The sequence below is a fragment of the Phaethon aethereus genome, assembly GCF_964289735.1.
Source record: "Phaethon aethereus genome assembly, chromosome: 11".
NCBI lineage: Eukaryota > Metazoa > Chordata > Aves > Phaethontiformes > Phaethontidae > Phaethon > Phaethon aethereus.
The window spans coordinates 23517700-23532370 of NC_138587.1; the positions used below are offsets into that span (position 1 = coordinate 23517700).

Below are 14671 nucleotides of genomic sequence, written 5' to 3' on the forward strand. Positions count from 1 at the left end.
CACACACACAAAAAAAGCAGATAAAGCAGTGTCTACAGAAAATTTCAACAGTTCTACTCGCTGTAGCAAATGGTATGAAGTGGCAAGAGGGGCAAGACCAGCAGAAGCTTTTCACAAGTGTAGAAGCCTAAATCTGTGTCATCCTCACTCACACGGGCAATTCACGATGGGGCACTGTCCATCCCATCCCATGGAAAGCCCTTTTTGGAGGATTTCTCCCCTACCCCTCTCTGCTCCTTATACACTGAAGTTTTTGACCATCTTTCTTCCAAACCAAGAGTTAGTTGCCATGCTCAGAGATTTTTCTATGACTGGTGTCTTCTCACAAGGCAGTCAATGCTTCTTGCTTTAGAGGTGCAGATTAACGGAGATGATCTTTTTCTCCCTGTTTTGTGTGTCAGGTGGCTCGGGGTGGGGTTTGCTCGGTTTTGTTTCTTGGCTGACTTTCATAAGAGTCTGAAATGTGTATCCACATAAGCAACGAAACATGAGAAGAAAAGAGAGGGCTCCATTCATCAGCATTTCTTCTGGGAGAGCAGGTCTTTCCTACAGTCTTGTGTAGGTTTGTTGAGTGCATGTGCAAATGTATTCGTGGCCAGGGACAGAGCCTGCCCAGCCACGTACTCACTTACAGGTATATACTTCTGTTCTTTCACTGCACGTGTTGCATTTTACATAGCAGCACCAATGAAATTTGCAGTTGCACTGCCACACTCTTGAGTACTGGTGTGTGTTGTAACCTCGGCCACAGCACATCAGATCGCAGCCATTGGACTGCTGGGCTGTCTTGTTGCACATCCTTCCCTGTGTTCCCACACTGCCGGTGACAGGGTCTTCTTCACAATAATTGGGAGATTTTTCTATGTACACTAAATCTGTATCCATGGGTTTGCGATAGGAAAGTGGCTTCTTTATTTTGAGGAAGGTTGGACGCTTGTTACGACTTGCTCTCACCGGTTCGACTTGAACTGCTTCGTTGTACTTGTCCTTAAGGATGTAGCCCAGCTCACGGAATTTAGGCAGGGTTGTCCAGCATGTTTTAGTGGTACAGGATCCCGAGACCCCATGGCACTTGCACTCTAACTTCATGTTTTCTTCCAGAATCTGTATTTGGAAGAACAAAGAATGATGCATCAATACAAGCTAGAGTATCTTAAAAAAAAAAACAAACCAGGATTATTTGATGCCTATTGAATGACAGCCGTGGAGGGGTTTGCTCTCCAGCATGAGTTGCCACCAGACATAAGCCACGTTCCCATCAAAGCCGGGGGCTTTGCTTGCCTGGTGATGCTGTTGTCCCAGGTAGCAAATGCTCACCAGTGACAACTGCGTCCTGCCTGCAAAGTTAATTCCCCACTTGCACTTGGCGGTAAGCAGGGAAGACAACTTTGCCTGATTTCACAGTCCACAGACCAAAGGTAAAACGGGACCCTCCTTAACCACAGCTTGTCCTCACTTTCATTTGCCATGTGATCGTACAGTGCTTCAGATTTGTCTGTTGTTGCAATTTTTGGCATACGGCTGTGAAATCAGGAACTGGCAGAAAATCACACCTTTGCATGAATGAGCCACGTGCAGGGTGCCTTGAAAGTTCAACAACAGGTACTAGAACTTGATTGTTGTAAACAGAGGTTCAAAAATAACCTGCATTTCAGTTCTTGCACCTGAAAAATGATGTAAGCTGGTGCAATGCGTGAACAAGCTGATAAACTCTGTCAATTCTTACCCTCCTGTTGGTCAACAGAGTAGAGCAGATGACAATTTATTCATAGGCATCACCTGTTCTAAATGCAAGTTAATGCTCCAATTTGGAAATCTAAGTGTTATTTTGATATACCATAGTCTTAAGTTCGTTGCACTTTCTGGAGGGTTTGAAGTGTTCTGTCTCCCCTCACGTGGATACTGGAGCATACAAAATGCCCCAGATACTTTCCAAGAAAACTAGGTCTGTCTTAGAGCATAAAGGCTAAGAGTAAAGATGAGGAATTGGTGTCGCTGTTTGTCATAAATTCTTGTTAAAAGTTTTCTACCTCCTTAATACTGTAAAAGCATCTCAAATACCTAAACATCAAGGCTTGCTCCACCCTGTCTCATGTTCTCTTCTTCGCAGGGGTCTCTCATGCTTATGCGTGAGTTGTTACTACTTTCCTTTTGAAGATAACAAGCTTCATCTTCCCTTCAACCTTCACATCCCTTGAAATTTTATCCTTGCGTCTTCTCCCTCTTGCCGTTTGTTTACCAACCCAGTCTTTGCCAAAAAAAAATGGAGACCAGCTTAGCCCCTGCTGTCTGTCCTGAGCCCTATAAGTGAGCTCACTTAGCAGCTACATTGGGTTAATGCTAGAAAACATACCTAATTCCAGCAATTAATTTCCCACTGGTCTTTGCTTGAAAGAGAACATAATAATTTTGATGATTAAATTCTGCCTAACCTGGCAGATACCAGCAGTGGAAAGCCCAGCCAGAGGGATTATCTGGGTTCAGGGAGTGGCCACATAATTTTTCCCCTGAGAATCCCCAGCTGATCTGTGCCGCCCCAAGCCTAGGCAGCCTAGAAGGCTGGAGGGAGGTCAGTGATATAGAAATTTGAATTAACCCTTTGCAGTAACCCCCCACTTCAGTTCTGGGCTTTTGGAATTCTTACCATGCAGACACTGTCTGTCTTTCCACTGGCTGCTGCTGGAAGTGGCAGCCTGCACTGAAGGAACCAAGTCCCGCTCAAAGGCTTGACTTGTGTGCTGGGATTTCAAGCCTAAAATCTCAGCACACACTGGGGGTGGCAAGGAGAAAGAGCACGTCTTAATTTGTGCAGCCAGTAAATCGTTAAGTAGTGCGCTAACACTGGCGAATATAGCTCAGTCCTCTTCTTGGCAGCCTTAAAACAAGCACTTTAAAGACTGCATGTAGTAGCTTATTATTCTCATACCTTTTGGTCTTGAGGCTGTTCCCATGTCACCTCGGCACAGTAATTGCTATCGCCTAGCCTTAGGGTAGTTTGTAGTTGCTTCTTTACTCACTGTTCTTCCTCTGCCCCTTTTCAGTGAAGACTGGGATTTCAAAGGCATTAGAATAGCTTTATTTTTATTATATTCTATGAGTGAAGCGTCAGCATGTGTGGTCTGAAAACTGGATTTAAACCCCTAGAAAGTATAGGTCCAAGATTTTGACAGGTGTTAACTTAGCATATTTTCTTAGTCATTTTTCGTGCTACTGATTTTAAATTAGTTTTTCATGCAAACTATCTAATGACTGCCCTAAAATTCAGATGTGAGAAACTTTTATATTCGGATCTACATCTTAACTTGCAGCTTGCTCAAGCTTTGGCTTACGTTTTGCATTATCTTGTTATCTTGAGTTTCTCTCTCAGCCACTGCATACTTCTTTTATTGCTCACTCATTCATAAGGTAGTACACTTAGAAGATAGATGAGGAGACGGAAAAGGAGTTATAGCACAGAAACCGGAAAAATAACATAAATTCTTTTAGCCTCATTTGTACCTTTTTAAAAGCTCTCTTTTTTTAATTTGAAACTAGCCAGGGATACATTTCTCAGTCCTAATTCACTCACCGCTCTTGTTCAAGTGGCTGGCCTTATATCCTGGTACGATGTTCAAACTTGCAACAAAATATTTCTAACTCGCCTTCCATCAGGATCCACCAAATTGACTTGAAACATTAATACAAAATACATCACGGCTTAGTGTCATCTATCCAGGTAGGGCTTTTTTTGCTGAAGTGTAGTTAAATAGCCTAAATTGCCTTTTGGTTTATTTCATTAACATCCCATTTACAGCCAACAATCTCTGACAGAATGAGTAGTGCCACCGGAAAGAGCTGAGCAAGCGGCTGGAGCAGCTCAGCAGCCGGGCGGCCTCGTGTCACGTGTTGGTCTCCTGCTCCGAGTGACACGATGCCAACCAGGACGACCTTCTGCTTTTCAGGTCTCGGCTAAGCCTGGGCACGAGCGGTTAGGATAAAAAGGTCTGGTTTTGTCTGAACATGAGAACTAGTTCAGCCAAAGTGCTAAGGGTCCTTCTTAGATAACCAAAAATGCTTGGAGAGGGATGGGTGCGGGCAGAGGGATGAGAAAGAGTTCTGTCTCTGTATTGTTCTCTTCTTTTTTTTTTTGTTTTTTAGATAGCACTTCCTAAGACTTACTGGCTAACCCTCCCTTACCTCTTTGGACTTATTGCGGGCGCGTTTCCGATACGCTGTGCTAAAATCACTCGCAATACGTCTGCCTGATTTGGGTCCACTGTACTCTGCAGTTGAACTTTCCCTTCCAGTTCTGCCTTTTCTAACCCAGCCTCTCCACCTTTCGCCCACAAACCCTTTTGTTGGTTCTGTGCTTGTACATATATCCTTCTCGCTGGTGCTGTCTTTCAGTGCGGTGTTTTGCAAATTCAGCCAGAGATGAATTGACTCTATAGCCTTTGGAAAATAGACTACATGTAACTTGAACCATCTGTCCTCAGCAAAAGCAAAAGCCTGCGATGGCGATTTGATAGTTTTATTGTACTGTGATATCAGGTGCTTGGACTATTTGTTTTGCATTAAAATATGTGGACAGTGATATTTTAATACCGTTACATTATTCTACTAGTCTCTGAAAAATCAGTGCCTTTATAAAGTCAAAACGAGAGTTGAAAAGAGAAGGACGAAAATAAAATGGGGCGTTCTTTGGGTAGGGACAGGAGTCCTCGGTCTTTCCCTTGGTTTCTGTGAGCCAAAAGAAGTGCTCTACCCCTGAAAAACTTGGTCTGTGTTAAAACCAGAAAGCGTTCTTCACCTTTCAAGGCCAGGATTTGTTTCTTTGAAGGTATTAGCCAGCAGCTCACACTTTTTACATTAGATTAAAACTTTATATACGTTATAGACTGACTTTTCATAAAATGTAAGAGCCTGAAGGGCACAAAATTTAAATTCTAGATCCTCTGTTTCTTACCAAATGACCATATCCAGCTCCGTCAGCCATGGAAAGTAAATCTGCATGCACCAGTGAATGCTCTGAACTGGATTAAATGTGAACAAAGAGCTGGAGTTCTTTTAGCTTTGTCCACTTTTTCTTTGAGCTCCTACAGTAAACTGTCAGTACTTGTTTTTCTCTCTCTCTCCCCCTTGCCTCTGGGAAATAGTTTGTGTGAAGAGAACTTGCGCTGGCTCTCTCTCTTGATGTTATCTTCAGATATAGTACCTTTGGGCACTGCCATTAGGAACCTAACATGTTTTTTCTTCGCCTTTATTTTTGCAGAGAATGCGTAGGGTGCGTCCTGTGAGGGTGGCAAGCTGTAGCTCTGGAGAGCCCTGCAGCCCAGGAGCTGCATGGGCTGGTACCAGCACCGCGGTCCTGCTGCGGGCAGCGTCGGGCAGGGGTGTCTGGTAATGGTACCCTGGCCGGGGCCCAGCTGAGCCAACGCTCCTGGTTCCCAGTGCAACCAACAGAAATTGCCGACCAGTGCGACCTTGCGCTGGAGCGGCATTTGCTTAAGAGTGCTGCCGCTGCCGGAGGTGTGCCCGCGGGGTGGTGGGACGCGTGCTGCAGGTGCTCAGGTCTGGGCAAACAGAGAGGCTGTTATGTGGCTGGTGTGCTCAGAAACACTGGACACCCTCGTGTAGAGGGTTTTCTCAGCTCAGTGCCTCCGCTCCCTGAGTTAGTGGTCTCCAGCACCCACAGCCAGCTGACTTTCCAGACACATCTGCCAGGGCAGCCTGGGACCCCACATGCCCACTCACGTGGGCTCAGGTACCTCACAGCCCTGGGTCTGGCCACCAGAACGCTAAAGCACTTGATGCCAAAGCCGTCCTGAAGGACTTGCAGCAGAGCATTGCACCTCCTGTGCGTTCTCCTTCACCAGCAGGACTTCCCATAGAAACGAAATCCGGCCTCGCAGCCAGCACGCTGCCAATACCGCAGTGCCCGAGGCCTCCACTGCTTCATCAGAAATAACTCATACTCCAGTCTGCCTGCGAAGCTGATGTAATTAGTGAGACAACAGACACCAATGCCTATCCCGCCAAGGCCATGATCTTTCCTAATTTTTTTCTGACATCAGATCATCTGGGTCAGGAAATACCTGTCTCCTACAAGTGCCTGCACATATACTTTTACTATAGGTCAAAGAAAACACAACTACTGGCAAAGCAAGAGTGAATTTTTCACTCCAGAGAAGAACATGGCTGGGCTTAGAGAGTGGTCACGACATTTCTGCGGGCTGGAGGGGCCAACGGGCAGATGCAAACCTGCCCCTTTTGGCTTGTGGCACATGAGGACTTAAGACTTATATTCCTTTCAGAGGCAATTGTACCTAGAAGACGGAGGCCCTCAAACTTCAGAAATAAGGTTAGAGAGATGTATTTTGCTTTTGAAGAAGGATTCATTGAGTAAAGATACTGTTTTAAGCAAATACAATAAAGCCATGTCATATTTAGTCTTTCAACAAATTATTTGGGAACGAAATCATATCTAGAGCAACTGACAGTGAGGTCTAGAGTGAGACTAGACATTGAAAAGGGCAGTGGATGTATATGTAGGACTGATCTGTAAAAGGACTATGTCTAATTAAAAGGACGAGGAAATTACTCTGCCACTTGCTTTATTCAAGTGTGACAGTAATCTCAAAGGGATACTTGTAGGACTGTCTTTAACACCAGAGCTCTGAAACTTGAGGAAAGTTATAAAAGCACCAAATAATACTTGCTGCTTTTTCATTGGGGAACAAAAATGTACATGAGAAAGCATAAAAGAAGGGACACTGCTGTTAAAGGCAAACCGTATGAAATCTTTAAGAAATGCGAGAAACAGCGTAATAAAAAAGTACCCAAATGCAAGTGTAAAGTTAGTAAAAGCATATTTAAACAGAAAAGATTATTTCCCATCAGTGGATGTTCACTAACTATATTAATAGAGCTGTTGTAACATGTGTTCTGTAGAAACATAACATATTTCGCATTGATATCCTATGGCAAACTAACTGTGGATGAGTTTGGAACCGATTGTGTCCCATATTAAGGGTGACTCATTCCAGACAGTCTTTCATACTTCAGTTGAACATATTATGAAGACCTTATTAAGCACAGCCAAAAGATTTTTTTTTCTCATGTTTTTGATTAGTAAATCTGTGCAAAAGAATAATATTTGAAGTCGATATCAAACAAATTTGTTGCACTGAACACTGTGAGCCGTGAAATACTGCTACCCCTGGCAGGTTGAGCTGTTTTTCTCATTACAAGAAATTTTTTGTTTCAAATAAAAAATGGCTGGGAAATCACCACAGCATGTGACCTACATCGATCAAATCACCACTGCACTTTCCTCAGAATAGAAGTCTAAAGAAAATCAGGCAACATGCTGGTCTGAGGACTAATTATGAAGAGAGCCAAAAGAATGCTGATAAATGACATAATGCTAGAAACATCACAGATGGGTGGTATTTCCCAATACCACCATCTACCTTCAATAACGGATATCCTATTTTAAAGAGCAGAAACACTTTTTCCAGATTCTAACTCATTATACCCTTAAAAAGGAAGACCTCAGAAGTTTTGCGATCTCATATGTTTAATCTTTTGTGTACTATTTCTGACTTTTCTCTATGCTGCCACAAAGCAGGAGGTTCCTTACATTTCTTACATCCACTTTAAAGGGTTTCATAATTATTTTTATACTTCCCACCCTGGAATATTAGTTGCCTTTTACTGTGGCTTTATAAAAAAAAAGTTGACCATGTGCAGCAGCTGTTTTCTAAATGCAGCTTCTATTTCCACAATATATCAAAAGAGTAAAGAAAAAAATATTTGTTAATCTTGCGGTTTGGTCACAGTACTCATGCACTGTTGTCAGCACAGACAAACTGAATGAGATGTTCTTCTCTTTCCCTGGGTAAATTGTGTAGTTTAAATTGGAGGACAGAAGACCTGGTACCCTTCATTCAATGACTGGCGCTGTGCAGAATAGCAGATGAACGTGGAAGTCCGAGAGCAAGGCCAGTAAAAGCTGAGTGGAATGCAGCAAAAAATATTTTCCCCTACATATTTTTTCTTATACTCCCGATAACCTTCATGGCTTGCCATGTATTAAATCAATTTATCAGCACTTCTGGGACCAAAAACCAAAAGAGCAGTGGAAAATAAATGTCACAGGATTCATAATTGTTATTTTTGAAGAATAGTTGGACTTAGGATAAAAAGGACATCACTGTTTTTAAAAAAAGAGATGTAGTGAGACAGATTCTCACAGAACCTAATAATGCTCTTCTCAAATTAAACCATAAGGCATGGCCTTTGCCTTTTTTCAAGCTGCTATGTGAAGTAAAACAAAGTCTCACAATACTTCAGCTTTCTGTCACTGAGGGGTCCTTCTAGGAGAACACCTTATATCCTACCACAGCTGCTCCCAGAATAAACTTCTGCCAAAGCCCTCTCAGTTTTGCAAAAGTAGCTACGAAAGTGGTTTCCATGTATGTGGCTCAGAGTTTGTATCTAGCTTGCTCATTCCTCAATATTTTTCTCTGACAGCTCTGCAAATCTAATCATGGCCCATGAAAGTCAAATAAGGTTCTTAAGTTTTTATTTATCTTCATCAAGGTACTGCTTGCAGAGATAGCGGGCATGATGTGGCAACACCTGACGCTAATAGCTCAGCAAAATCTGATGCGGATTTGAGAGGAATGATACAAGCAGCAATCCGCACTGCCACGTCAGACAGTCCCTCCTCGGAGCAGGTCTCATGCCAGGTATTCTCTTCTCCCTCACCCCCTCCCTCTTCCCTCATATCTGATAACAGCTGCAAGCTCGTCTGTGGGATTCCTTGCCTTTTTACATCTCTCATGAACACATTCCAGTTTTCCCCAAAGAGAAAGTACCTGCACCCTCCTCTCTCTCTGGTCATCAAAATGTAAATCGAAACCATTAATTCACGAGCTGGAACTGTGAGCTTGAGGTTGGATTTCGCACGCTCTTAAGGGACGTGGTGGGTGACAAAGTCTTCTCTGTAATATCAAATACAAAACCTTCTTACCCGCCCTTCCTTCTGTTGGCAGGAAGTCCCCTTTGTAAAAGTTTTTCTCAACTACAAATTGCCAAACTAATGCTTAGGTAAGTTTTATATCAGGAAATAGACTGAAAGAAGGATGTTCCTACTGTCTGTTGGCAAATAGGCTGCGAGACGGGGGTTTCCTGGTGTAGGACTTTCTGTTTTCTGAGTTGCTAATGACAAAAGACCAGTACTTGAAAGTCGGCTTGACAGTTTTTTGAGGAGTTACTGCTGTGACGGCTTCTTCGTACATCTGTCTGCAATACTGGTCTGCCTTGCATCTTGTTTTTGTGGATTTTTCTATTGAAAAGCAAAGCAAATATTTCAACAGAAAAAAATGGAAATAATTTGAAACCATAACTGTCAATGTGTTTGATAAACTACTTGTTTTTAAAAAATAACTCTTGGGAGACCCATTATCACCTAGATTAGACTGGATCAATGCAGTGCCAAGTAAGTGTCATCATGTAGGAAGTTTAAAGATCGGTCATAAAAAGGAACTCAGAAAAAATAGTTCTGAAAAAAAATTGGTTTCTTTTAATGTGCTTTCCAATAACCCACTGTTATTGGAATATAGCAGAATTGTCTTAAAGACATTCAACATGTTATTTTATATTCTAGATTTGTTTAAGTGAAAGTGTGACTTCCTAGCCCCTTACTGAAATGGGATTGTGAGATTAAGGGAAAATTTATCTCGGATCATTATTTACTGCTTTCCAAGCAAAACTGACGCTGTGGGCATGATGGATTTTAGCTTGTGAAATACTGAATAGTCTTGTTGTCTGGCCTACCTGGGCACTTTGTACAGTGAAGCTAAAATAGACTGAAAAGGGGGATGATGTTACAGAATTACAGATAGAGTTGTTGGTTATATTACCTAATTTACCTTCCTATCACTACATAAGTTTTCTACAGTACATATCTTCCTCTCCAAAAAGCTAATGGATAGCATGCTCATGCCAAAAGTGAATAAAAGATGATGATCAAGGAGTTCTGAAAATGAAGAAACAACATGGCGTTCACTGACACTAAGGCAATTTACAAGGAAAATGAGACAGCAATTTTTCTGGATTTGGACATGTTACCAACATAACATTTCTTCTTAAATCATATCTATCTTCCTTAAGTTCTGGTCACAAATTAAAAATCACTCCAAAATACTGCTACATCTAAAAGGCCTCTCTAAAATAGTGATCTGTGCAGTATTTTGCCATGCATTAAAAAGATTACAAACGTCCATTGTTAAAAATGCCATTTTCCCTAATCCCTACTTCAGTCTAGGAGCTCAGTCCTACAGTCAATGTATGGATCAGAGTAATGAAGTCAATGAAATCTTAACTGCGTGAAGTCTGCCAACCTGGACCTCTTCGAAGTCAATATAATTCTTCTAGAATCCTACGTCTAGTATGTCTATTTTTAGTTTTGATCTTGGGACAGTAATCTTCATCCATACTCTGGGTTTCTAAATGTCAGTGCATCAAGTTGTCATTAAAATGTAGGATGGACTGGGTTTTTTTAAAAAAGAAAGAAATTAATTGTGTTTATAGTTTATATTTTAGCATGCTATTTCTGAAGAAACTGGAAGTACTCCCAGATAAGATGAATTAAAACTTATTTATGCTCCTTGGTTTGGGAACATAATGAGTTAAAGCCTTGGGGTTATTCAGGCAGGGATGTCATTGCTGCCTGTCACTTTGGGCTATGTCATGGAGCCTGAGTCATTCTTCACATTAAAAAAAAAGTAGGGAAAAGAGGAAATGACACAACTGGAATTCATCCTCATCACAGCTAATGTACACAGAGAGAGGAACGGTACAGGGTTGACTCAAACTTCATCTTCCGTGTAAGTCTCCCCACTGGTAGTGAAGCACTCAGATGAAGTGGTGCTGGCATTGTATAGTAAAGAATTGGGAGCAACCAGGTAGAGCATTTTGACAAACGCTTAAGCTGTTGAGAGAAAAGTTTCCAAGGAGTGATAGAAACCAAAATAACAGTCTTACTTGTTCCAGACAACTCATCAGAAAACACCTCTTGTGCTGAACTAATAAAGCCAGGTACTGGCAGGAGTACTAGTTGCAAAATAATATCACTTCATATTGCTTCCAAACATTTTTAACCAATAGCCACACACAGTTAATTATAGGTTCATTTAGTTGCATACCAAACTATGAGAGTTAACCCTTAGGTACTTGGCAGATAATATGATGCAAGGCATATATCTCGTCCTGAAAAACTTACCTAAATTTTAGTTCTCAAAGCCAGCAGTTCTAGTAAACAAAGGATGTTTTTCCTTTCTACCAAGCTTTTCAGGTGATTTCAAAGTACTTGTACACTAATTTTTCAGTACTGCCTTTATAAAAATGCTATATTTCTTAGCTTAACTTCTTTGTTAAGTCCTTTGGTCTAGAAAGAAGCACCAGGTATCTTCATGTTTGATTCAGAGAGAAACATCTTTAAGCTTCAGTCCTAATACCTAACATACTTTTCACAACTTGGTAGATGACACTGGAGGTGTACCCATTGCCCGCTCTGCCTACCTACCATTTATTCAGCAGGAAAGAGCACCTGAGCTATCTCAGGCTCACTTCCATTCCCTTCAGTCACACTGTTTTGCAGAGATTACACGACCTAGACTGTGGCAGAGGCTTCAAGCCCATTGCCAAGGACGGTTGTACCCTGGGTGGGATACCACCATGCTGGCCTGTCAAGCACCAGCTGCTCAGGAAAGTGATAGCTGTTCTTGTCATTTTAAGAGAAATTTCGCATTACTCCTCCAGCTAATCAGCATGCAATTATTTTAGTTATCATAAGGCAGAAACTTGATCACAATAACACATTGTGTTTTGTGAACATATATCCACACCCTGTGTGTTTATAATTAAAAATATTCACATTATCATAAAGTAATATGATTTTGGTGTTAATTGTAATATTCTTGTGAGAATAATTATTCCACAAAGATGACTTTCAAATTAAGTTTTATACACAAGAGTTTTCCCCCTCCAGTTGCAGTTGGGACAATAGATCCACACTTCCATGTTTTCAAATAGCTTGCACTTATCAGAGATAAGATCCTACCACCAGAGCCTATCTCTTCAGCCTAGCAGCTGCCAAGATCAGCATGCCCGTATCCACGCCAAGAATTTTAACAAGGATCTTCTGGCCTGTTGTCAATGAAAATTTCCTCCTATACAGAAGAAAGTGGAATTTCCTAATTTTATGCATAATGCCTAGTGCGGCCTAAGCAAACCTCTTTGGCTTTCTGTCTGGCTTACCTGGCTTATTAGATTTTCTCCTTTTCATTCTAACGGGTATTTTAAGCAACAGTTGAAGCTTTTGTCTTACAGGTGAGCAATCACGTATTGACAGAAATTTGCCTTTAAGGTGCACCACATTGATGCAGGTAATTCCCCTCACTCAGCTCACCCTCCAGACCAGACATAGCTGTTGCTCTTTGTTAATAGATCTACCTGTTTACTACTTATAGGTGAGTTAAGTAACAAGATCCAACAACAACCATTAATAGTTCTTCTTTATAAGCCATGTATAAATGAGTCTTGACATCACGACTGATGTTTTTAACAAAGGGTTAACCAATTGCTCTAGGTCTTTAGTTCAGAAGGTCATGGGATGCCTGTAACAATAGCTTCTAAGCATCAGTTTCACCAGTACGTAAAACCCATCAATAAAAGAAACCGTGCATGTCTGTAGCACACGTTTAATGTATTAATCAGATACTAATTTTATAAATCCCTATTTAAAAGGAACCTTAACATAGAGTATAATTCTGTTAAATAGAATTACAAAAAGAATCTTAATGCTAAGGTGTTCCTTAGCATAGTTATTTAAATCTATAATGTTCTGGAACATATTTTAAGACTTTGATTACACCTTTTAGCCTAAATTTGCTCCAGCTATAGCAAGGCAGACTTCTCAGGTTGATTTCCTGAGAAAATGAAGCCTCAGTGCTTACTTGGTATCTGTCTCCCTTCTGCCTTCCTATCTTCTCATGTCCCATTAGTAATGGCCACACCTTTTTAGTAATTTCAACCAAATATGACAAAGGGTAGACATTTTGAAGAAAATTCTGTGAAATAAAGGACCACAGGGAGGATACTCCAGGTAGCAGTGTGAACACTAGTGCTGTTAGGTCCTGGGCAATTCACAGAGTTTGCTATCGCCTGTAAGACATGCTTTTGCAGGAGAGCATCTCCACTGTTTACATTTCCCAGAGCTTTTCTTTTTTAACAATGTCTTAATCCAAGCCTTTCGGACACATATTCTTGACTCCTTATTGAACTTCTTTACACGCTAACTATTGTGCCACCTCAATAGTTAATTGTTCTATGACTGCAGGATTTATGTACCCAAAGATAACTGCATGTGCCATGACTCAATTAAAATCTCATGTGGGAACAGCCCTGCAAGAGAATACATGGTTGTACTCATAATTGTGTATGGTCTTATAGTTAGTATAAGACCTCATATGCTTAAAGCAAGGCTAGTTTCCTTAGTGTAGGTCACCAGCTGATGCTACCACGAGAACCTATTCCTGGAGCACTAGCAAGAGATGTTGGCCTGATTTAGGGTCTGTGAATACTGACACTTCCCTTCTGTTTGTCCCATGGGACCAAATGTAGCCCATTAGGTGCAGCTCACTTTTAAGTACCAGAAGGCTCAGGGTCATTTCAATAATCAGTTCTAATACAAATTAATACTAGTGCCTTTTGGCACTAATGGGGTATGCAGAGCCAGACATCCTCTCTGCAATTACCTGAGACCCTTATCCTTTAATAGATCCATTTTACATTCTTCCAGTACCAAAACAGGCCTTGTTTGTGTCCTTGGACTAAAAGGTTGGTCTCTTCATTTAATTGATTTTTTAATTGTTTACTTCAAAATACCTGGAAATTCTTTCCATTACAGCAAAAGTCTGTTCCAGTTGTACAGCAGATGCTAGCAATTATTGCTTTTGGTGAATGTTCAGGGCTTCATGACTTCAGAGTTTTCTGCCACTAAGTGTATAATAAAGCATTTGAATCAAACCTTGGTTTAACTTTCATCTTTACCAAAACCTCTATCACCTCTTGTTCCAAACATCTCTACTTAGACCAAGTAACTGAGTTCACGTTACTGACTCATCATGCAAGGCTTTTGAAAAAGTTCCTGGAGATACTTTCAGCTCAGACTCTAGCGGTTCGGGTTGTAACTGCAGAAGATTGCAGTTTCTGTCCCCGTTGACACAGCACGGTAGCAGAGATTCAACCCCGCAAACCTAGAGTTACATAATGAATGGGATTGTCAGAGATGTAATGAATGAGAGTGCACAGTGCTAGATCTCCAGCGTAATTCAGTGTAAACTTTATGTGTAGTATAAACACTGCCTGTTTGTGTATTAAAAACGTCTTCAGTAAATAGCTTGGCCTAACCATTAGTTTCCTGCTAACTTGACCAGTACCTGTCTTCTGTAGTTTTTTGCTAAAATTGCTAAAATATGGGGACAGAAATGTCTACCTTCATGCATGTAAATCAGTCTTAGGTTTGGAAACCTAGATTTGAAGTGTGACAAATGTCATCTGGGGAACACAGGATAAGCAGAACTGTACTCATCAGCCATTTCTGCAAATTTTGCAATGACTT

The 14671-nt window shown here is 41.2% G+C and overlaps 1 protein-coding gene across 1 annotated transcript in view; it reads right to left on the reverse strand.

The window, feature by feature from the left end:
- Positions 1 to 624: 624 nt before the first annotated feature.
- The window catches only part of WNT7A (Wnt family member 7A), a gene marked incomplete at its 3' end in the record, with an annotated part of 34611 nt that continues 20564 nt past the window's right edge, over positions 625 to 14671 (reverse strand). Inside the window, exon 4 of the mRNA XM_082004720.1 lies at positions 625 to 1104. Coding sequence (XP_081860846.1) covers positions 625 to 1104 — 480 coding nt within the window. The remainder of the gene's footprint in view (positions 1105 to 14671) is intronic.